Here is a 22,975-nt window from a genome sequence, read left to right on the forward strand (position 1 = left end):
TACACCCTCTGTTCGATTTCGTACTCGACCCCGTTCTTTTCTCGTTTAATCGACAAATACAAATGATCTCGTTGTAACGCGATATAAAAAAGTTATAAGTGGTCGATTAAATGTAATTGGTTTTTCGACGTCAACAAGACGCGATACAAACGGCGTAATTGAGTCTGCGGGAAAAAAATTATCGACTACTTTATCTTTTCCTCTCTTAACGTCGTATATGTAATGCACGATGTGTCTAACGTCTGCGATTATCGATGTTTGTAGCAACTGGACTTCAGCTATTCATAGCGAAAGACGGGACTACCGCGCTCGGTAGCCACGAGATCAAAAGTCAGATGCCCGCGGGTGTGTTCAAGCAGGTGGTGATGGAAGAGAATAATAGGTAACACGAAGCTATGGCGGCGAGAAGACAGTACGCGAGACAGGCCAGCGCCACGTTTTCGCTGGCCCTGGTGCCAGAGCTCGTCTACGAGGCCTACGAGCCCCGGTAGTTGCGAGGACAACGAAGCTGGACGAGGGAATCGTCGAGAGGACGGTGAACGCGGCGACGATGCGGACTAACGCCGTGGTGCACCTCCGTCTCCTATCCAAATTATTCGTTTCGGTTGCCTATCCGCCCTATCGGCGTTCGGCGCTTTACGCTTCTCGTACGTCGTACCGGTAACCCGATCGATCGTCCTTTGCGCTCAAACGTCGCTAAATTTTTCTTTTTATATATACGTCGAATCGTAGATCTATGCGACTAATTTCGCGGTCCGTGGTAATTAGACGCGACGAAACGCTTCGAGTCGTACAGGACGCTTCGTCGTTGAAAACCGGCACGGGTGCACACACGCGACGCGTATTCTCTTCCGCCAAGTCGAAGCACAATACAAAACGATTCCTCTTTTTCCTTTTTTTTTATTATTTTTTAATTTTATCTTTTAATTTTCTTCTCGTCGACCGTGCTTCGAGAGGAAATCGGAAAGTGTTGTTTACGTAATTAAACGAAAAAAGAGAAAAAAAAAATAGTTTTGACAGATATCGGAGATATAGCGTATTAGAAAGCGCGCATCGATGTGCGAGAAGAATGAAAAAGAGAGAAACAAACAAAGAGGAAAATATGACGAAGCGCGATCGGCGCTCGATGCGTAACGTTTTAACCGTTCGACGTCGAGTAGCGTTGAACAATGCGCGTGCACTGACGCTTCTTTTTTCTACCTGTGTTCGCGGTTCCTTCGTCGTTCGCGTGGACGACCGTGCGGTATATTATAAAATGGACCGAAACACGCGCGTTCGTTTCGATCCTCGAGAGGACTCGATGTCGGGCAACGTTTAAAAAATTAACGCGAGAGAAAACGCGAGTCTCGCGAGCGTAGACCCGCTGCACGCGCGCTAACGTACAAAAAAACATTTTCGAACGATTCATTTCGGCTATACTTTTCCTTTTCGTCGAGTTTTTCTATCGTTTGAGGTACAAGCGTTTCGTATGTACGTATGTTCGTATATATATATATATATATATACACGCACATATGTATATCTATATTAGTGTATGTTTGCGTGTGCGTGTATATATATATATATATACAGATAGATATATATACATATAGATATACAAATATATAGCGTTCTGTCGTTCAGTTGGTTCGCTCGAACCGAACGGATTCCGCGTCGGACGTCTCCGTCGGTGTTTCGATGATGTATTTATTTTTATTCATGGATTTAACTCCACTTTGTAGTACGTATTTCCGTCTAATATATTCTCGCGAACTGAATTTTGTCGCGTCGGGTCTGTACTTTGTAGCCTTTACGCCGGCTCCTTTCCTTTTCTTCTTGTTTCTTTTTTCGCTCTCGTTCGCGCGACCGTTTGCGTACGCGTGCCTGTACGTTGCGTGTATGAGAAAGAGAGAGAAAGCGAGAGAAAAGAGCGTCGTTTCCTCGTCCCTGTCGCGAGAGCAGATTCCATTGTACGAGACACTTGGAATCGGCGAAACGAGATTCATCAAGTGCCACATTATTTAATTTTCGAGGCTGGACGGTTTTCCGTGATATTACTCTATAATCGTCGTATTCTCGTCCTCGTACCTTTCCCCCAATCCCGTTAAGTCAGAGATACGAAGCGAAAACAGGCGAAAGGAACGCATGGAAGGAAGGAAGGAAGGAAGGAAGGAAGGAGTTTGATTTTTTGGTTATCTGGTGCGATCGGTGACCGCGTTAACGATTCGTTGTATATAGAGCGGTAGTAATTGTTACGTAGGTAAATGGCTGGTGTTATATACGTTCGTCCTCTCCCTCAATTACTCGAATTACCTGTAACTGCTAGCGTACCGGGCGCCGGACGGCGTCGGCGAGAATTCGTCGCGCGCCGTCTACGAAGAAAAATGGCAAGAAGCGAGAAGACGATAACGTTTTGTGTACATAAGCGTGCCTGAATACGTCGAGCGTGAATGAGATTAGTAGAGAGACAGAGAGAAAGACAGCGAGTAATCGCGGTACGCGAGGAAGAACGGAAACGTTGCTCCTTGTTTGCTACGTGTGGCGTCTCGCGACCAGCCGCTCCATTTCGCCGGTAGACGGACGAACCGAGTAAAGAAACGAAGCAGAAAAAGTAACGATTAAGACAAGCGCGAAGGTAGCAATCGTGCGCGCAAAAATCAAAAGCTTTCGCTCTAAGAAGAGAGTCTCTAGCCTCTTTGTTTTTTCTCGTCTCTATTTTATACGAGCTTCCGGAGCGAGATAGCTCTTGGCTAATTTTAAAACCGTTGCATCGTTCTCGCGCTGCAATTTTACTTTAGCTCGACTCGCGTTTCACAGTTTGGATATCTTCGACGTTCTCGATAAAACGAATCAACGGTATTCGCGCCTACGCTTGTTTTTCGCTAACGCGCGTATCGCTACGATCACTGTCCACGATTCCCTACTTTTTCTACTTTGTCATGGATATTACGGGCTCGCGTCTAAGTCGCCAAATCGAAATCGTAAGCTCGGAGAGCGAATTATTCGATACAGTTTGATCCGATCGAACGCTGCGACAGCGATATTTTACGGACGTTACAGAGCGTCGCGGTGACCTATCGCTTAACAGAAAAACCGATATTACTTAATTGGACGCGCTGGTTAATCGTACGCGTCGCAGTTCCTGCTATTTCCTACGATAACGCAAATCGTCTGTGGAACGGTATAAAAAATTGTCCGACGAACGCACGTAAGTGCGACTAATCGACGTCGAACGAAACTGGTAATCGAGAGCCCGTAACTCCGTCGTTCCCCCGCGATTTTTCCTCCTCTGCGATCATTCCGTTCCTACTCGTTTTCCATTACGCTGTTTGCCATGGTACGGAACAGGCGCGAGTCGCCGATCGACGCGCGTCGTACGCTATTTTTTCAACGTACGTCGATGCGGAGACAAATTTTTATTTAAAAAGACGCACGTTGCTCGGCGACCGACGCTCCGTTCCACACCCATGCATAATCCCTCCACGGTTCTGCCCGTCGGCGTTGTTCTTTCGCGTCGTGGATGTTGTTTTAATTTATTCCGGTCAGCCGAGTCCGATTTCGCGGAGCGAAACGACCGTGGTATCGTTCACCTCGAAGTCCATGGTTCAACCGTCGTCTCGTGTCCCAATCGCGAAACACGCGTCCAAGACCAAGGTGTGTCGAGGTGTGAGTCAGGCCGAGAACGTCGCGGGGGTACGCGATTTCACCGGTCGATTTCGCGCTCATACGTTCTCCCCTGCGAAGAAAAGAAGTCCTTCGAATTCGAAGAACCAGTTTTCGTAGGAACGCGCGTTTCGTCGGTTCGATCCGATTTTTTGTAACGCGACAGCCATCGCGCCGTTCTTTGTGCTTCCGAAGGCGCGATATCGACGAGCGTTCGTTCTCTGCCCGGTGCGAGATTTCAAGACTCTCCGCGGGGTTCGAGGTAAAAGACGCGCGTCTCTCTCGCGCGTATATCGGACGACGCGATCGACCACGACGATCGCGACACGCGGTAAAAAATTGTTCTTGCGTTCCTTTCTTTCTTTCTTTCTTTATTCCCTCGTTACCTTGGACCGTTCGACTTTCTTATTTAAGCGTCGTTTTTCTCCTTTTTCCATGCAGCAGTCGCGCGAAAAACAGCCGGCAGATATTGACGTTGTGATATTTTGTAATATTGTAACGATTACTCGCGTTGAGTCGCCTCTGTATTACGAATTATATTACACGAACGAGTACCGCTCTTTCGACGTTGGAAGCTGATTTTTAGAACGCCGCGGGCAACGCGGCTCTCCAGCGGCCTGTAACGTCCGTTTCTTTTTTTTTTTTTTTTTTTGTTTCTTATTTATGATTGTTGACGTTTTGTCTGATTCTTACTTTGTGAGATGGATGCGAAACTATCATGTGCTGATAATAATACATTGAAAATCAGAAGGTATCGGTGTTGTTTTATCCCAATCCACCACTTTCTCCGTCATCGTGTACGCGTCGTAGTTTTCCTTCCACGGGATGCACCGTTTTCCCGATAGACTAACTTTTCCAGCGATGATATCGCGACCAACGGAGCGGACAAGTCCGGCCGAGACTTCGGCCGTGTATACGTACCTTTACGCGATTAGATACGGTTCCATTGGATCGACTGGTAGACTCGTAAATGGCGAGATTAGAAAGACGGTACGAAGATCCGATTTTGACAAATTTCCGAACATCGAAGATCTCGCGTCTGTCGGTCGAACACAACGTTCGACGGAAAGACGCGACGAAAGTAACGCGCGTTCCGTTTCTCGAGGTTCGAGGTAACTTTGAGCGAATCGCGTGTATTTCGGCTTCCACGTTTTCCCGTAGGAAATTTCGACGAAACGAGAACGCGATAAAACGGAAAGAAGAGAGGAATAAATGGAGCAAAATTTCAGGTCGGTGTTGTCGTCGCCGGTTATCAATGAACGTATCGAGGAAAAATTAATCTACGCGAACCAGGAAGAGGAAACGGCTTACTTTCTCCGCCGTGGACAGATCCACGGCTCTGACTTAACATCCGTTCGTACATACCGGCGCTCGTTTTACTCCGAGCGTTATGCGAACGCTTTCACAACGTAACTCGCCTCTGTTACGTCTAAATGAAAACAAACGTGGATCCGTACCACCGAACGTAATAGGATGCGACACGAACAAACGACTGGCTCTATTCGTGAAAGGCTCGCTCGTCCTTCTTTTTTCGCGTTTTAGATCCAACCAATCCACCTTTTTTTTTACGGATTTATCTACTTTCTACGCTATGTCGTAATTCCTACGACGTCCGATTTTCGATATATTCTTCGCAATTCGCTTCCGACCTTGTTATTTCGGTGTCGTACGTCGACGATGTGTCTCCAGGAACGAATCGCGCAGGAAGATATGAAAAACGAAAGAAGAAAAAATACGCCAACCACAACGATGCCGTTCCCAGAACGTGTTTCGTAATAATTTGAATTACTGATTGCAAGCTGTATATATCGATGATTTATAACCAATCTTTTTGTACCAGTCGTCGTTAACTCTTTTTATTCGTACGCGCGAAAAAAGGATATATATTTTTATATATCGAGTTAAAATTAGCGTTTTATTTTTATATCGTTAAAAATGTTCGGCTACGAACGACAAAGGTCTTTTACAGCGTAGTTCTCGTTCGACTCGCCCGTTTTTGCTTACCGATTCGATAACGAATTCGATTTGTCCGCTGCCCCACGTCGCTGCGTATCGCCGTACGAACGCGTGCAATGTCGTTGCTTTGCTGCCAAAGAGGCTACGTCTATCTTCGGAAGACGAGCATCCTGTGTGACCCAGGACTAAAGAAAAACTCGCGTTGGTTGCTAACGTGTTACGCTACGACGTCGTGTAAATAAAAATTAGGTTAGGAAGCGATCGTCCTTTGCGGGCGACATTTTTTCGTACACCCGACTGAAACGAGAAATTGCCGTTTTTACCGCGCGTTACGAATATCGTGCAACTCGTGCTACTGCTATTAATAACGATTCTCCTTTGCACCATTCCGATCACCGTTTCGAGTACTCGTTACTTTTGCAGAAACGTCACGACGCGCGCGGCCGCGTTTAACGCGGCATCGATCTCTATCGTTCGTTCGTCGTCGCGAAATTTCACTGAGCTCGGGTTGAATTCGCGAAACGAAATTCTAGTTTCCGAGATTTATCAGTTTTCGAGATATCGATAAAAAGCGGACCTTTGCCTGTACGACTGTTCTCGCTGCATGGTGGTCGACCGTCGAGCAGCGACCATGACGCAACGCCGATATCGATTTCCATATCTATAGGGTGTCCCACTCGACGCGTTCGACTACTTTTTCCTACACGCGTAACCGGCGATCGATCGGTCTTAGTTTTCGATCTGGATCGGATCGATGGCGCGACGCTAATCCGGCCGTCGCACCGCGAGACGTTTAGTGTCGCGTTTAATCGCCTCGAAGAACAACGAAATAGAACGTTAAAGCGTCCTTCGTCGAAAGTGAGCAGAGTCGCGACAATCCGTTTCGCGTCTCCGACGTCCGATCTCCGTAGAGATCCGCGGACATCATCGGGCCGTTAAACGGTCAACGACGACGACGACGACGATCGTTGCAGCAAAAACGGTTGTATCGGTAACGCGAGAACTCGATGTACGATACCGATGGCTGCTTGTTAATAGCTCGCGGATGAATAAATACGGCGAGATAAAAGAGATAAAATCTTATATTCCTCCGTAACTTTGTCGAAACTTTTTCCTTTCCTTCCACGCTCCGTCCGATAGAGGCTGCTCGTATCGGACGCGACTCGTAATCGATACATTTGCGATAAATAAGCGCCGCGTTCGTTGGAAAAATCTCGTTCGGCGTACGAATCGATTTATCGTCGACGAGAGAAAGAGGGAAACGCGAACGAATTTTGAGTGTAACGTCCTCTCGTATCGCTCGTGCACGCGTTGTACCGAGTATTTGAAATAAAATTATGTTTTATCTGGATACGAGGACAAATGCGAAATTGTAACGTTACGCGATAACGAAAAATAAACGTTCGTTTTCCGAGAAACGCTGAAACTCGACGTTTCCAGATTCTTTTTTCGCGTACTCTTCGTACGTACGTCTCGAGAATTGCCGATAACGGTCAATAACGCAAAATAAATAGTTTCGCTGTTCGAGTAAACGTTAATATAACGACGATAATATTTAAATTTTACGTTTGTTTGCGTAGCGTAGTTGCATCGCAAACGGAAATGCAAATGGGTGATTTTTTTACGACAACCTTCCAACGTTCGCCACAACGTTGATACAAATTGATATCGATTAATTTCATTTCTCTTAATCTGTACGGCGAAAAAAGCCGTTTTCTGTTTTTGTAGCATCATCATCATCGAGTATATTTCCAATATGGAACGTGGCGACAGCCGAGGAAACTTTAAATCAAAGTCTAAACGTCGATCGAGTTTTCGCGCGATCGCTGCTTTTTTAACTCGATCTATCGAAATTCTAACCGGAAGTTTGCCAAGATCCATTACGTGCTATCTCGTACGTTATCGTATTAGCGTACGTATACATACGCGGGCGTACCTGTCGGTACTGTTATTTAATTTTTTCATACACCTCGTATACGGTATACCTCGAGGCGAACGATCGAAGCTACCCAGCGTTCCCTCCTTTTACGATATTACGACACAATTTCAAGCGATTGACCCAAAGTCTGAGAAGCCGTTGCATCTCGATTTAATCACCGTCGCTGTTTAATGGATATTTCGTTGCGGAAATTCTTTGGCAAAAGGAGAAGGCAAATTTTGCAAGCGAAATGTTGTTTCGCGAGGCGGACGTGCAATCGTTGCGCGTCAGAATCCAAAAACGTTAGAAACGATTTATCGCGTGCCATTCTCCCGACAAAAACTTGGTAGGCGCGGGCATACTACCGCGCAACTCCGATCGCTAACGATACGAGGTTGCATCGTAAGTTCGTTTCAACGTCGATGTTCTCGTCCGAGCATTTTTACGCGCAAAATGAACGAAAGCGAGCGAATCGGAGTTGGAAGTCGATGTCGTCGAAGCTCGCGCGTAAAAAGCACCGCGAACGATCTATGGTTATCGGAGGAGGTCGCGGATAAACAAGCCGAAAACTAAGAGAGAAAAGAATAGAAGAGCGCGATTAACGCGCAAACAGTTTGCACAATGCGGCGTTACAAAGACGCGCGTTACTTGCTGAAACTACCGCGTATCCTACTGGTACGTGGCCGGTACCGGTTGATGTAATTCATAGATTTGCGCGGTAGACGCGGAGAGGTCGAAGAGTCGATTCGTAACCGGCGATCGAACGTACGCGTGCAAGAGATCGTAAGCATCGGTAGGATCGGACGACGCGCATCTATCGTTGCTTGAAATTGCGACAAAGAGAAAAACGAGGCGGATAACCTTTTATACGTACGAACGAGGAGCAGAAGGACAGCTCGGAAAAAAGGATTACGTTGCGCTTGGGGCTATCACCACGCTACGCGAGCTCTCGCGCGACCAACGCGATAACGAGAGGATTTCTGCCATTTCGATGATATCCCGGCACCTTCTATACGAAATCTAAAATTAACCGTTTGCACGATCGTTCGAGTTACGGTCGCTGTGAACGAGTTACAAACGCGTATATTCGCTAAATTTTTTCCTCCTGTGACGCACATAAATTAATTTATGTTAAACGTACCTGCGGCACATCGAACGATACATCGCGCTTACTTCGAATACGAGGTTCGCGCTGCGCGGCTATTGTGGTTTTTGCTCGGCGATTTAAGGGAAAAGAGGTCGGCACGCCGGTTCGAGATCGCTTCGAGCTGTCTCGGCGTTTCAAGGTGCAACGAAAAATGTTTCGCCGTACCCGTACATGGGCCAAAGAAGCGAGACGACGCACCGCGTGCCGCTATGCTCGATCGAACGTCGATCGGCCTTGTCGGCTCTCGTATTTGTTAGGAAAAATTCGCGCGATGGACGACGAGATCGATGAGATCGACGAGATCGACGAAAATCCGACATTCCACGAATAACTTGCGAAAGGACGAATCGTGGTCCACGTGGTCTTACGCGTGTCCTTGACATTATTCGTTCCTTTCCTCGAGAAGGTGTAACCACGTTAAGTAGATTTGACTGGCGGATCGGGTCTCTATACTCCAAATGGTCAGGACCATTATATAAACTTTCGTGTTTTCACGAAGACGGCAAAAGAGAGTGGCCGTTCGAAGAAAAACGAATCTCGTCAAAGATTCGCGTCATCGACGAATCGATCTAACTAAGATCGCGTTGTTACGCGCGACGATGTTACAACCTCGCGTTAGAAACAGAAGCGACGATCGTTACTTTTTTGTTTGCGTTAATGATTCGTAAAAAAAAAAATGGTATGAAACGAGCGTCGTTGAGGCAGAAACGTGACATTTACGTCGTCGCGTCGATTCGCGCTTCTTTCGAACCGACAGAATCATCTCTGTATCGTGGCAACAACATGCAACTACGTCAACCATGTCCCCGACAAGGTTGATGTTTTTGCGTTAACGACGGGTTCCGTTAACGACCCATCACGATCGTTGATTTTTAAAAATTTTCCAGTTTCGCAGGATCTCTGTTTTTCGACTCGACCGTTATTTACGTCGATTTGGAACTTGTTGTTGATCTCGCGTATTTTTTATAGCGACTCTTATTCCGCGTTCTTTTATATCCTTGCGTTATTTTTGCCTTGCTGCGTTGTTCCCCTATCGTCTCCTTCGTTGGATCTTGTTTACTTTGGGCAAATTCGCAGGAACGTTTGTTCTTTCGACGAGTAAATTTTTGACGAGTCGGTATACGTTTTAAGCGGAATCGAAAGCGAAAGCGCTTCTATCTAGCGGATCGATCGCCATTCGTAGAAATCGCGAGAATTTGTTCGGTCGAAGTAATAAGGAAAATGGCAAATGAAAGCGGAAAGGCGAACAATTCGGCGAAGAATCGGACGAATCGTCGAGTTTCCTTGGCCGATGGTGCCGCGTTCGAAACGAAAATATATGCAGCAAAAACGATGTACGCGATTTGCTCGTGTTATCCGATCTGTTCGGTTGAGAAATAATTTTACGCCAACGGTTACGATAACCGAACGATTGGCGTTCCCGTCGAAACAAAAAATCGAATTAAATAATAATATTTTACGCGTACGAGCATCGATTATGTAAAAAAGCATAGAAGCGGTGACAAGACGGCCAAGTATTATTTTCATAATATATGCATCGTTGATAATAAATTCTAGGCGTACGAAGAATGGAAGAGTCTGGCGATATTTTTCGTTGGAGGACGAGGAAGACGGGAGAGAAAGAAGAAAAGTCGAGTTTCGGCGAAACCTCTCGGGGCGATGTTTGTCGAAAACAGGAGAGGACGACGAGGAATTTGAACGATCTTAAACGCGCGCTCGACGCTCCGAAGACAATACGATCTTGTTAATCAAACAAAAGTGATCGTGCGCGAGTAATTTTTTTCATGGCTGTTTCAACATTCAGCTTGGGACGAGCGAGTGCAAACGCGAGGAACGGTAAGGACGAAGGCTGTTCCTTATTGGATTCGGATAAATTCGTAGGCGTTCGCTGCGCGACGGCGAAATTCGACGAAGCAACGAGCCGGCCGAGACTTTACCTAATCGCACCAATAAAATAAGAATGCTAATTGCGCGCAACCGGCGAACGTAAAATCTCGTGGAAGGCGCGTTAAACGCGCGCCCGAGACCGAGAGTGAAAGTTTTTGAAAGAAAACGAACCGCGATGGGCAGGGCGCGGGACAGGGAAAAGGACGATGAAGCTCGCTCGTTCGATTCGGAGATTCTATCGCGGTTACGCGTACCCGTGTCCGTTCGACAAAGTGACATAAGCCGAAAACCAGAGCAACCGCGTATGCGACGTTGCGATGCTCGCAACTCGTGTAGGCGACCCGTGGTATTAGAAAACCAGTCGTACCACGTATCTACCGAGGTTTCGACTCCTTTTTCGTTGAGTCGCGTACTCGTCGATTCGCGATCTCGGCTCGTCGTACCGTCGACGGAGCTCTCAGCGACGACCAGCCGCAGTACAGCGAATAAACGGAATCGACAAATTAGCGGCGACTAAACGGAGAAGGAGGTGCACCGTGACGTCGCCAAGCTCGTACGGATTCGAGCGGAGAATTTTCGAAATAAATCGGCCGATTTTGAAGATTAATTGGAAGCGAACGCTCGCGATCCTGCGGAAGCGCGAGGTGAAAAGAAGAAAACGCGGCGTACCGATAACGAGGAAAGAGGAAAAACATCGCAGGTAGATGGAACGTTTGCGACGATAATTTATCGATACGTCCTAAGGATAATAGCTGGTGGAGACAAAACGCGTAGTAGGGTGGGGGGTGTGCTGGTGTGACTTCAAAGCCAACAACGATGACGATGCAGACCACGAGGACGGCTTGCTTTCCATTTGGATTCTGTGATTACTCCTCCTGTACGGCAGTCCTTTCCCGTTCGTCGTATCTCCATGGTCGGTGCTCTCATGCAAATAAATCGTGTGTTCCTTGGTGGAAACGCGTTGTCTCGCTGCGATCTCGTCCAACATCGTTGATTCTCTCGAGCTCCGTTGAACGAGCGAGTCGCGTACAACCCTGTCGTATCGTCGATTCGAACGTAATACCGAGACCGCGGCAACGTACTTTATCGCCACGAAGAAAATAATGCTGGTTCGCGCGATCGCCGATTTTTCTCGACAGTGAATATCAACGATCCGAGTGTAAGTTACGTCGGTAAAGCATGGAGCGTGGAAAAATTTCCTCGTGCGCGTTCTTCCTCTTCTTTTCGTTGTCGTTAACGACCTTTTGCACGTCCGTTCGAGCGGCCACGCAAGACCCGGTCACCATGAGGCAGGTACTTCCAGTGTACGCGGTCATGGAGAACATCGATCTTCTAAATTCCAGCAGATGTCGGACGGAGATCGAAGAATTTCGTAACGCGGTGGATAAACGAGTAACTTGGGGTCTAAGAGGTTAATAGAATATTTCAGATATTTCCGTGTAACAAGTAACGCCATCGCTGTATATCACGTTCGCCGCTCTGTTTCGTAACACGTCGTTTCTGTTGTTCGCAAGTGGAATGCGTTAACACCGCGGAAAATTCGACTCGGTAACAATAAAAACAAGGGTTGCGCAACCGCGAGAATTCTTCTCGGCGGGATTACATCGAGTTGCATCGCGTTACGTCGCGATTGTGTCAGATGCGTAATTTTTTGTCCGGCCAACCCCCGATTCCGAGACTTTCTTCGCGCGTTGCACAAGAAACTAGTTTCTTAGGTCGGAGCGCGTAAAAGCGGCGATCGTGATCGCTCTTGTTCCCCTTTTCCCCGTCCGATCAGATGCAACTGGCTGCGTTTAAACGCGAAACGCCAAACTACGCGCTTGATTCTACCGCCGTTTTTTCCCGTTCTCACCTTTGATTCGCCACCGCGAGCTGGCCCGATTATCCTATCATGTATTTTTCAAGTGATGGACAGCAGTGGCGTGCCGCCCAGGGGATTTCTCCATGGGAATAATTTTTGGTTAGGAGATGAAAAAAGTTGCTATATTCTCTCTGAAAATACCACGCTACCTCTCTCGGAGAAAACACGAAAGAACAATTCGATATACCGGAATCCGAACGAGGAGTTTCCACCTTTTCGCCTTCGTTTCTTTATTGGACGTATGTGGCACAATAGCACCGTGCAATATCACATAGAAACGGAAAAGGAAGTAAGCACGTGCGATATTTTACAGTTTCTATCTATCTATCTATCTATCTGTAGCTCGAATCTATAGCTCCAACGATTCGATACTAACGATCGGCGCGTAGTAGCCCGTTTACGCGGCCGATCGATCGTTTGTCCCGTTAAAATAATCCACCGGACATTTACGTACCTACCACGAAATCGTATCGTCGTAACGGGCTATCGCGCGTTTCACAGATTTCAGAGATAACGCTTTTTTAGAACATGATCACGCTTGGACTTTGCTTGCCGGCATCCTGCAGCAAACGCGACGTAGCCACGATGCTGGACAAAGTGATCCGTGACGAGACTCTTTTGATCGGAAAACTGTTTTCCATTGGCTTCAGTTTGATCGAAGTCACCGATTTGGTGAACGATCATCGATGGCTCCTCTCTGCGAAGATGATCTCCATCATGTACGTAAATTTCAAAGGCACGACGAACGCCTAACTAACGCGACGGAAAATGTTTCGGACAAAGGTTGAACGCTTTCGAGGTAGAACGTAACTTCACGCGTTTCAGCGTCTTTTCGTAGAAGAATGCGCAGAGGACGCGGCAAGGTCAAATTTCTTCTTTCAAATAGAATCACGTATGTACTATTTCGCGCGTATCCGCTCTTTCGAACGCTCCGCGTCGGCGATCGTCGAGGTAAAAATATTTCAACCATTTGTCGTATATTTTTCATTAAAAAGTTTTTCACGCGCCAAAGTCCGAAATATCTTCGGGATTGTTGACTTTGTCGATATCGAACCCCAATGTTTTTTTACGCGCAATGTTCCAAAGAGTCGATACGTGATAATAGCTATACCAATCGCTCGAAAGAACAAAAGCTGCTTTCTTCGTTCTATACGAAACTGAACGAATGCTCTTCTTCTTCTTGTACGAAGAAAAGTTGATACTTCGAATATTTACATCGTGTATCTCACTGGTTAATTACAAATACATTCGACGAATCGTCGATAGCGAAATTTCTTCGTTACGAAAAAGACTACCCGCGTCGAATTACGTCTCCCTGCGAAACTCTTCGACTTTCCTATGAAACGTTTTACAAATCCAAATGGTTACTTGCGCGGCGATTCGAGCGATTCCAGTCGCATGTACCGTCCTGTATGTCGACTAGAAACTTTAAAACTTTGATTACAGGGGATTTTTGCTATCGTTAGTTGCTATCGCGATAGCAGCCACGATATACGATTGTTTCGTATACCGACGGGCGAATGAACGCAGGAAAAAAGAATTTCTTACCTTTGAAAATAACAATACGAACGGTAAGCGATACGCGCGTCGACGCTTGGTATTATTTAACGCGTGATTAACGATAAAAAGAAAAAGCTCGAGTAACCAATTTATGTAACGTACGATTAATTCTGAACAGAATTGAAGAACGAAACAGAAGAGAAATGCGATACCGATCACGAAGAACCGGTACTCTCAGAGTCGAAGCAGCAGAGTCGTATCTTCCAGTGTCTTCTCTGTTTTTCGCTTTCTTCCAATATACAGCAAATATTTAATCGAGAAAAGAGCGAAGATAATACGCGTATATTCCACAGCTTGAAATTCTTGGGAATGGTATGGATTATTACGGCGCACTCCGTCTTCTACTCGCTTCATACTATAAGTAAGAAATGAATTTTAATCCGTTTTAATTTCGCTGATCCGATCCCATTCGATTTCTCATCTCTTTTACCTTTTCTTTCTTTCTTTCCTTCTTTCTTTCTTTTTAACGAAACGAATCGTTTACGTACACAGGTAACAAAATCGTTCTCTATACGATAACCGATACCGTACCCGCGCAAATCCTAAGCAACGCGACGTATTCGGTCGACACGTATTTCTTCATCAGCGGGTTTCTGTTAACGTATATATTTCTGAAGGAACGGGAAAAAGACAAGAGAATTCCGCCTATAACAGCAAGGGCGAGTCAATTTATTAAAATGCTCGTGAAGCGATATATCAGGTATGGTATAGCGTTATAGATGCGCGTCTAGTTCGATCGACGAGATTTCAACAGATAACGAAATAAACGTTACTTCGAAGGATCACGCCTGCGTATTTCATCGTTATATTGGTCGCGATACTGAATTTTTCCTGGCATGATCGTGTCTCGTTCGTTCTTCCTATCGAGCATGTGAGTTCCAAGTGCTCGAAATATTGGTGGACCAATATACTCTACATCAACAACTTCTACGATTGGGACGAGTTAGTACGTGTGATTATACTCGATAATTTACTAGATAATAAACGTCGTTCGCGTTACCGGCAAAGAATCATTTCGGAAAAAGTAATACTTTCAGTGCCTGACCTGGAGTTGGTACCTACCCAATGATATGCAGTTCTTCATATTGGGCAGTTTTCTCCTAATGTTATCTGTCACGTGAGCTTATAATTTGCCTTTTCTAATCGTTCGTCGTCTGGTCTTATCCGATCGATAAATTTAATCGAAGATTATTTTCAGACATTACAATATCGCCCTGGGAATAGGCGGTGTTACGCTGCTTTCCTCCATAGGAACGACCCTTTACACGTTGTACGCTCTTGATTACCAACTTGCGTAAGCAGAAGAATAATACAAAATGTTTCCAACTTTTTCTACCATGGGCAATGCATAGAACATGTACGTTATACATATATTTACTTTCCTAGATTGGACGAACAATATAGGACGTTGACGTACCTTTATTTACGGCCGTGGGTCAGAGTAACGCCGTATCTCATAGGAATGATCACGTGCCAGCTTCTTACAAAGTGGAATTACCAACTACATTTGTCAAAAGTAACGTATCCCGTTTCTATCAGTTTCCTCCTTATACGTACATTTCCGCGCGTCTTTAAACGACACGATCGAATCTATGTTTCAGAGAAGCTTGATCATTCTTTCGACATTGGCTATTTTATGTAATTCTGTGATTCTATTCGGCACAGCGATCAGAAACATCCCCTTGAGTATATCGATCCTTTACGTGGGCCTCGGTAGAACAGGCTGGGCCATGGGTATTGCCTGGCTCGTAATTGTGTGCACGACGAATCACGCCGGTAAATCGACGTTCGTTTAAATCGTCTTCTCTTTCGCGAAAATACCACGTCTCTATGGCAATATTTTTTTACTGCTTGCAGGTGTAGCGAAAAAATTCTTATCGCTAGATTTTTTCGTTCCTTTGAGCAGATTAACCTACTGCGCTTATCTTCTAAACCCTCTTCTTATACTTTCGTTACATTCGTTACGTGTTTATCCCTTTGTCGCTGATGAAATCATAGTCGTAAGTATAATCGAATAATTTCGTTCGAACAATTCCGGCCTAATTTTAATATGACCTAATAACGTTTTCTTTTCTTTTCTTTCAGGGTGCTTTGTCTGTTGCGATAATTATTTCTACTTTTATCGTTTCGATTCTGTTATCCGCAATAGGAGAAGTGCCGTTTATATTGCTCCTTCGATTACACAATAATCCACAAAGAAGAAAGAAATGAGTGTACACTGATAAATATCTCCGAGTCCTTTAATCAATAAACTGATGAAAAGAAGTCACACAACATACACACACATACACACACGAAACTTTTAAACATTCCGCTTTATTACGACGTCGTCCGCGCTCGGTGCAATAACTCATTGTTTCAGAAAACATTCGTAACTTTATTTAATATTTCGTAATGCCTGGAAAGGGGAATTAATTTATAGAATCATTTGCGCAAAAGTTGTAAACGTTCTTCTTTATCAACGAGCATTTTGTACATAGCGATATGATTCGAGCGAAAGGGGGAAGCTCATATACAAATAACTACGGATCGCTGAAAAATGAGAAAGAATCTTTGCCGTGCTATGAGTGAACCGGGGAATGTATCCTAGGTGGTGCCGGTGACGTCATTGAACGATTTGCTCGACTAGCCTGTTCGCGACGACCTTCCTCGAGTTGCTTTTCCAGTTGTTCCTTTAAGACTAGTAGTTCTCTTGTTCGTTGATAAACAGGATCCTTCGAGAACACGGTGAAAAAAAACGCGTAACCGATGATTTAAATTCACCTATGAAAATTAAAGCGCTAGGACGTTTTACATACCTGCTGTCGCATACTCGGATTCCATCTACAGTACAGACTTTTCCACGGCTTGATATACCTCATACTAGCGATTGGCATTAGAACGAGCTGGTAATTAGGAGCAGCCCAGTACAAAGGATTTTGATACAAGGATAACTGACTATTCGTATACGACCATAACGAGACAGTTTTTTGTTTCACTTGTTCGTGAACTCGTTCGCGTTCGCTGTGTATTTATAAACGGATGGTTATGACAGACGCACAACGGCTTTACGGAAAATATTTCGCATACCTGCTAAATAAAAATGTGCCAAATCTACAAGAGTATAAATGATCGAGAATAGTGATTAGGAAGTGTTCGTTAAACTCGAATGCGTTGGGAAACTGTCGACTTATTTGCCACACACAGTCCATAAACTGTAAAAATACCGGTGATCTATCCGCGTCGCTATGATGTTCGACGCCATGACCGATCCTCTGAAATACATTATTAGAATCGTATATCATTTTCACTTCGACGTGCGTAATACCTAATTCAACTACGTATGCATCATCGCATACCTGCTGAAATTTATGACCAAAACTTAGCCATTCCTTTTCTATAAGCACTTCAAAACCTTTGATGGTTCTGTAATACGGATCTAACATTAACATGGCGAGAGCTGTGAGCTGTAAAAAGTTATAAATATTAAGAGTACGTTAAGTTTAAAGCGCACTTCGTTGTTTCTTAATTACCTGTGCTGTTCTATCCCAACCGTCCGAACAGTGCACCAGTACCGAAGTTTTATGATTTTCGACTTTATCCACAATTCGTAACGCTCCCGCAAGTACATATTTTATATGCTTCAACCAAACGGTAGATTCTATTCCCGATAGCCATCTGGTCTCATCGATCGTTGGAAAGCATAATTCTAAATGATAATCGCTAATATCGATAATAATTTCTTATTGCCGACTTGATAAAATTATTAGCGACTGAAATTATATATCTACCTTTCAGTTTTCTCAGGCTCTCTCTCATTACATGTATATTATGAATATCGAGAAATACGAGCTCTGCATTTTGATAAGCGTCCTCGCTCTCGTAACCACCACCTTTAGCTTTGTTCGCAACCGCGTTAGGCATTGGTCTAGCGTCCATAATAAAAAGTTTGTGACTTTGCGCATTGGCATCCATTATTAGCTGAACGTATCGTTCGTCCTCGCGACTACGCTTGCCACCAACGCCTACCAACGGTTGAGCGCAACGTGTTATCGTTGCCTGACTCTCTGGGTGGATCCACGATAATACCGGCAGCCTTCCTCTACTTCGAAAGGCTGCCGATGCTTGCAAATCTTCGTCGGTTGCTGCCGCAGGTACTGCCCATACGACTGGATAACTATCGCATATTGAATACGTATCGTTGATTTTCGATATCTTCCACATATCGTTGTTTACACCCTGAAAATAATCGTAACGTCAATACGTCCGCTGGTTATTATTTTTAATGTCATAACAATTTTTACCATTCGTTTTAATTCGGCTATAGGCTCGTAAACGTTCCATCCATTTTCAGCAAACGTCTCGGAATATTCGAACGCGAACAGAGGTAATTTATGAGATAGAGGAAATGAATACTGTTGAAGTTTCTCAAAAACATCTCTCCTGGAATGATTCTCTTGCTTGTGAGCGAATCTAAGATTTCGCATATCTTTACAGAACACTTCGATGCCATAAGAGTTTTCGCCTTTGCTAGAAGCGCCACCGACTTTCTCTATTCTACTAACAACCCCTAGTGGTACCTCGACTACGTAAGGTGTTTCGCGGTCTACACTCCGAAAATGAAGCTTGTAATTCGTAATGCTAAGAATTCCTCTGACTGGCCCTGAGTAAGGACATACGTAAGTTACTTCGTGAGCAATGCCTTGTACACGCTCTCCGTTTAAAAGAGGTGGACCTGTTTCCCCACCAGATAAATTCTGTAAAGGAAGAAAAAAATATGTTGATAGGTCAAACGTTAAATAATTGAACGAACATCTGCTATTTTAGCTAGGTATTTATGTAATATATATATGTATATATATACTGAAAAAGTAAAAGTGACGAAACAGAATTTCTCAACAAGAGATGAAACGTACCAAACGAATGAAATCAAAAACATATTGTCTGGAAAAAAAAAACAAATTCTGATAACATGTAAATGCTCGAGAAATTAGGAAGCTACATTAACTCTAATCATCTATATAGAACTCACTTTTACTTGATTGTCTTTTCTAGCTTCTAAAGCAGAGACGATATTATTATCTGTCGAAGTAGAGCTTGAGGAAAAACTTTTGGAATGTGATGCTTTATCCCAGCTTTCCTAGAGAAGTTCAATGCTTGCATACAGTTGGATATAATTAAGTCTAATTTAAAAACCTGTACTATTGATTAAACTAAAGTATATTACCGATTCTTGACCCATCTTAGAATTAAGGGAGCTACTCTTGCTATCTGAATTGAGGGAATCGGAGCTGGCATTTTTAGAATTGTTTTGCTCGATATTCAAAAGTTCAGCGCTACCTCTCTTCTCCATATTTCCAACTTGTACAGTTTCTTATATTTTCACATCTGGTAAAATATTCATTACATAATTCCACCTACTACATTTTTTTTAAAATGACACCTTCAAAGACAAAGTATTAAATTTTATTACATATTTATAAGGTATTAAATCGTTCGTTCAAAATTTTTGTTTACATCAACAAATTAAACGATAAATATTTAGAAAAAGTTCTTGCTGCGATAGTAATCGAATGATAAATCGTATAACATTTATACGACAAAATATAATGTACAAGGAACATTAGAGTCACACATTTTCATCCAAATCACTTAACCTCAAAATCTTGAAAACCTTATCACTCGAATCACTGTAAATATAAATTTCTCCAAATATAATTGCACAGAGATAACATTTGAATATTTACATAGAACGTAAATTTTAAATACAAAATGAATTCTACTACTGATGTAAACAAAATTTTCTGTATTTTATGCCACACCCAGAAGGGTTATAATTATATTTTTTATACATAACAGGATACACTGATCTCAGTATTGTTTATATATAAACGGTAATCCTCCAAAACACTAACCTCGTTCATAACGTATTCTATGAAGTATTCTATTATGCTCAATCCTTTCAGTATAACTCGTGTTTGACAGATATACTTCACTTCACAGTTTGGAAACTGAAATATGTATTTATATAGAAAAGCACAGGACTGACGTACTTAATATAGTTCGCACTACGCTCACTTTAGCGCTGATGACACAACATTATCAGCCAAGTCGTGGCCGATATTATCGGCTATGATTAAATACGGTAAATTCTTTCTAAAACGCCTGAAAGTGTGATACAATAAAGAAAAGTAAGCTTCTTATTTTGTATTTTCCAATATCAACCCAATATACATACTTTACGCGCTATCTACTAATTATTATACTTACGAAGGTACGTAAAATATATTGATTCCACACGAAATTGTTCCCGGATTAGATCGCGATCAAAAGTACTTTCGAAAAGTACCGTTTAATTCACAAAGCCAAAAAGAGAAATCACATTACAAAGCGCTCGAATGAAAATTTGAACATTTAAATTTGATTAAATTTAAATTCAATTATAATTTAAATACACTTCAATTTAATTCGAACATTACTTTTACGATACCTTTCCCGTATAAGACAGCCAAATTAAAAAGGAAAAAGATATTACGTCAAACCATAAACGTTGGACTACGATCGACGAAGTACGCAATTAAAATTTGTATGCACGCTTGTTGCTTAAATTCGATTTTTTTTTAAATTGATGTTGAAATCAGATTAAAATTACATGCTGCAAAATAAATGCATCTAGATTTGTATCGTAGCATAGATATTTCGGGATAATTAAATCACGTTAGTCGGGTGTTTAATCGAACTGCTTGCCACTCTCTTTAGAGGAATTAAAAATCGTAGTTTCCATTTTATACAAGAATTTATATATCGATCAACGCATATAACTTCATCCTTCTTCCCTCTTCCTCCTTATTTTGTCGATAAGTTTGTAAAGTTTTTGCGTAAGAAGCGTTCAAAGTCGCGTAATATTTAAGCGACAACCTTGATCCGTTTAAGTGTACTTAATTGGTAAAATATATATTCTGGGTTTTCTCAAATGATATCAAAATCTTTCGAATAGGTTATACGTTAATTGTTGGGGAAAAATTACGAATTTATTTATAAAAAAAAAAAAAATTGCTCAACGGAACAAAATATAGTTGTCAGTGTTCGACGGTGATGCAGCGATTTCGATTAAGTGTATTTCACAATATAGAGCATATTTGTAACATGAAATATAAAACTCTCATCATCAACTATATATATCGTTAACTTTAAACATGGTCAACATATAAATATACAATCATCACGGTAAGTTAAATGTATCCATACAATACATACAATGAATCTATACACGGTACAAGTAAGACCCTACATCAGCTGCTCTTCCCATTTTCTATATTCTGCTTTTCTCCTGTCAGCTCAGATACATACATAAATGCATACACACGTATATGCGAAGTATATATATCTCGGAATACGTTGCTAATACACAATTATACAAAACGCTATAGCGAAATTCGCGATCGCGCGTGTTATTCTTTTATATATATTTTTCTTTTTTTTTTTTCATTTTGTTTCTCTTTTTCCCTTATAGAAATTTACATTTACCAATGGTACGTAGACATGCTACCGATAAAAAAAAAAGAAACAAGAATAAACGAAAATATATATATATATGTATATATATACATATAATGTACACATATATAATATACATATATATATTGTATATACATTGAAAAAGTTTCATTTACATGAATTACAAAGAACGGAGTATTGGTTCAACGGATAATCTCTCTCTCTCTCTCTCTCTCTTGCTCTCTCGCTCTCTCTCCCCCCCTCTCTCTCTCTCCCTCTCACAATTTTTCCCGTGATCACTTAGATTGATTATTACATGTATAGTAGCATTTTGGCACTTATAGAGAAGAATTTTGTAGACTGTAGATTTTACGCGAAGACGGTGCTATATCTTGTTTGTTTTCTTCTTTAAATGGATCGCAGAATGATTTAGGCCAATACCGAAGTATTTTGCACTTGTGTTTTGTCTGTTAGATGGTTGTTGTTTGCTGAACATCCGCCAATGGCAACGAAAAAATGTGTACGATATCTTTAGGAACATGCAGAGAAACATCCGTGGTATCTTCTCCGTCTGTTGGTCAGTCTCCAGCCTCGACGGGCTCTCTCTCCTCTACTATTCACGCGAATAAAGTCATCTTGACGAAGAACCCGAGAGATCCTCGTGGAGTCCTGCTCGTCGTTTTCTCTCTTGATTCGCAAAATATGTCTGTGTAGGTGTGTGTGTTGTGTCAGTCTTATCTGGTAGTGTACTGCCAGTCCGGTCACGTCATTTGGGCGGCGTTGAAGCCTCGTTTCCTCGACGTGGTGAAGTGTTGCGGATTGCTGATCTGATATTGTTGCACGTATGGATTGTTCCTGAGGACATTGCCGCCAGGCGAACCGGCCGAATATTGCGAAGGTACCGTGATTATCCCGGTTTGTTGCAAATACTGTTCGCGATAGAGCGCCTGTTGTGTCACGTATTCTCCATTCACAGGATTCTGAGCACCGTAATGAACCTTCACGGACTTCGCGGTTGTCTGATTAGCGTTGCATTCCTTATAACTATCGGGATAACGCAGACCGGTTGGAGAGGATCCAGGCGGCGTGACATTTTTTAAGCTCTGGGTCGGACTCTGGGTGATCGACTCTAACACGTGCCTCGGCATACTTGGCGATGGGCAGTGAGTATCTTGGAGACCGTCTACGCGATTCGCGTTTCTCATGTAAATAGGTGCGCTCTCCGGTCTACCACCGACTATATTCCTCATTCCTTCTCTGTCCTTCGCGCTTAGACTTTGCCGGGACGCGTTCAGTCCTGAGCCACGGTTCTTCATCGCGGACGGGGACGCGTTGTTCAAATCGGACACGCTCGACCAGGATACGCTTGCTAGTTCCCATTGACGAAGAAGATTCGACACTCGTTCAGCTCTGGCTGTTGTGTCCAGACTTTCGTCGTAGTCTGGTCCCTGAAAATATCGTTAGAAAAACATTGTTACATCGTTATCGAGTATTTTACGTATTTAAGTGTTCGCTCTCGCATAATATT

General features: G+C 43.3%; 4 protein-coding genes and 1 long non-coding RNA gene across 14 annotated transcripts in view; 2 read left to right on the plus strand and 3 right to left on the minus strand.

Annotated features, from left to right (window-relative positions):
- LOC100645905 (protein FAM102B) overlaps window positions 1-4,396 on the plus strand; it is a 51,569-nt gene extending 47,173 nt beyond the window's left edge. For all 5 annotated transcript variants that reach the window (XM_003394272.4, XM_012320770.3, XM_048414646.1 and 2 more), the window contains one exon: window positions 265-4,396. In XM_003394272.4, coding sequence (XP_003394320.2) covers window positions 265-386 — 122 coding nt within the window. In that variant the 3' untranslated portion in view covers window positions 387-4,396. The remainder of the gene's footprint in view (window positions 1-264) is intronic.
- The window catches only part of LOC125387208, a 40,211-nt gene extending 34,464 nt beyond the window's left edge, over window positions 1-5,747 (minus strand). The window contains exon 1 of the long non-coding RNA XR_007227777.1: window positions 5,647-5,747. This is a non-coding gene — a long non-coding RNA (uncharacterized LOC125387208). The remainder of the gene's footprint in view (window positions 1-5,646) is intronic.
- A 5,648-nt stretch (window positions 5,748-11,395) lies between these two features.
- Window positions 11,396-16,236, plus strand: LOC100645555 (nose resistant to fluoxetine protein 6). The gene is made up of 13 exons (XM_003394269.4): window positions 11,396-11,961; window positions 12,456-12,700; window positions 12,937-13,130; window positions 13,858-13,982; window positions 14,090-14,332; window positions 14,464-14,671; window positions 14,752-14,917; window positions 15,009-15,088; window positions 15,170-15,265; window positions 15,358-15,487; window positions 15,573-15,747; window positions 15,829-15,971; window positions 16,057-16,236. Exons 1-13 carry the CDS (start codon window positions 11,730-11,732, stop codon window positions 16,180-16,182), a joined length of 2,163 nt encoding a protein of 720 aa, XP_003394317.1. The 5' UTR covers window positions 11,396-11,729; the 3' UTR covers window positions 16,183-16,236.
- Window positions 16,237-16,398: 162 nt separating this feature from the next.
- LOC100645314 (myotubularin-related protein 2) lies at window positions 16,399-19,992 on the minus strand. 5 transcript variants are annotated; one of them, XM_003394267.4, is made up of 10 exons: window positions 19,866-19,992; window positions 19,178-19,393; window positions 18,983-19,090; window positions 18,255-18,707; window positions 17,742-18,189; window positions 17,484-17,659; window positions 17,310-17,417; window positions 17,041-17,225; window positions 16,770-16,974; window positions 16,399-16,685 (listed from the first exon to the last, which is right to left on the minus strand). In XM_003394267.4, the coding sequence occupies exons 2-10, from the start codon at window positions 19,301-19,303 to the stop codon at window positions 16,533-16,535; spliced, it is 1,962 nt and encodes a 653-aa protein (XP_003394315.1). In that variant the 5' UTR covers window positions 19,304-19,393; window positions 19,866-19,992; the 3' UTR covers window positions 16,399-16,532. The 5 variants fall into 5 exon arrangements, with proteins under 5 accessions (XP_003394315.1, XP_048270597.1, XP_048270599.1 ...); XM_048414640.1 differs by having other exon boundaries at window positions 17,041-17,417; XM_048414642.1 differs by having other exon boundaries at window positions 17,041-17,417; window positions 19,178-19,338; window positions 19,866-19,970.
- LOC110120338 overlaps window positions 19,742-22,975 on the minus strand; it is a 35,850-nt gene continuing 32,616 nt past the window's right edge. For both annotated transcript variants that reach the window (XM_048414650.1, XM_048414651.1), the window contains one exon: window positions 19,742-22,895. In XM_048414650.1, the coding sequence (XP_048270607.1) occupies window positions 22,209-22,895 (687 nt within the window). In that variant the 3' untranslated portion in view covers window positions 19,742-22,208. The remainder of the gene's footprint in view (window positions 22,896-22,975) is intronic.

This window comes from Bombus terrestris, chromosome 3 (assembly GCF_910591885.1).
Source record: "Bombus terrestris chromosome 3, iyBomTerr1.2, whole genome shotgun sequence".
Classification (NCBI taxonomy): Eukaryota; Metazoa; Arthropoda; class Insecta; order Hymenoptera; family Apidae; genus Bombus; species Bombus terrestris.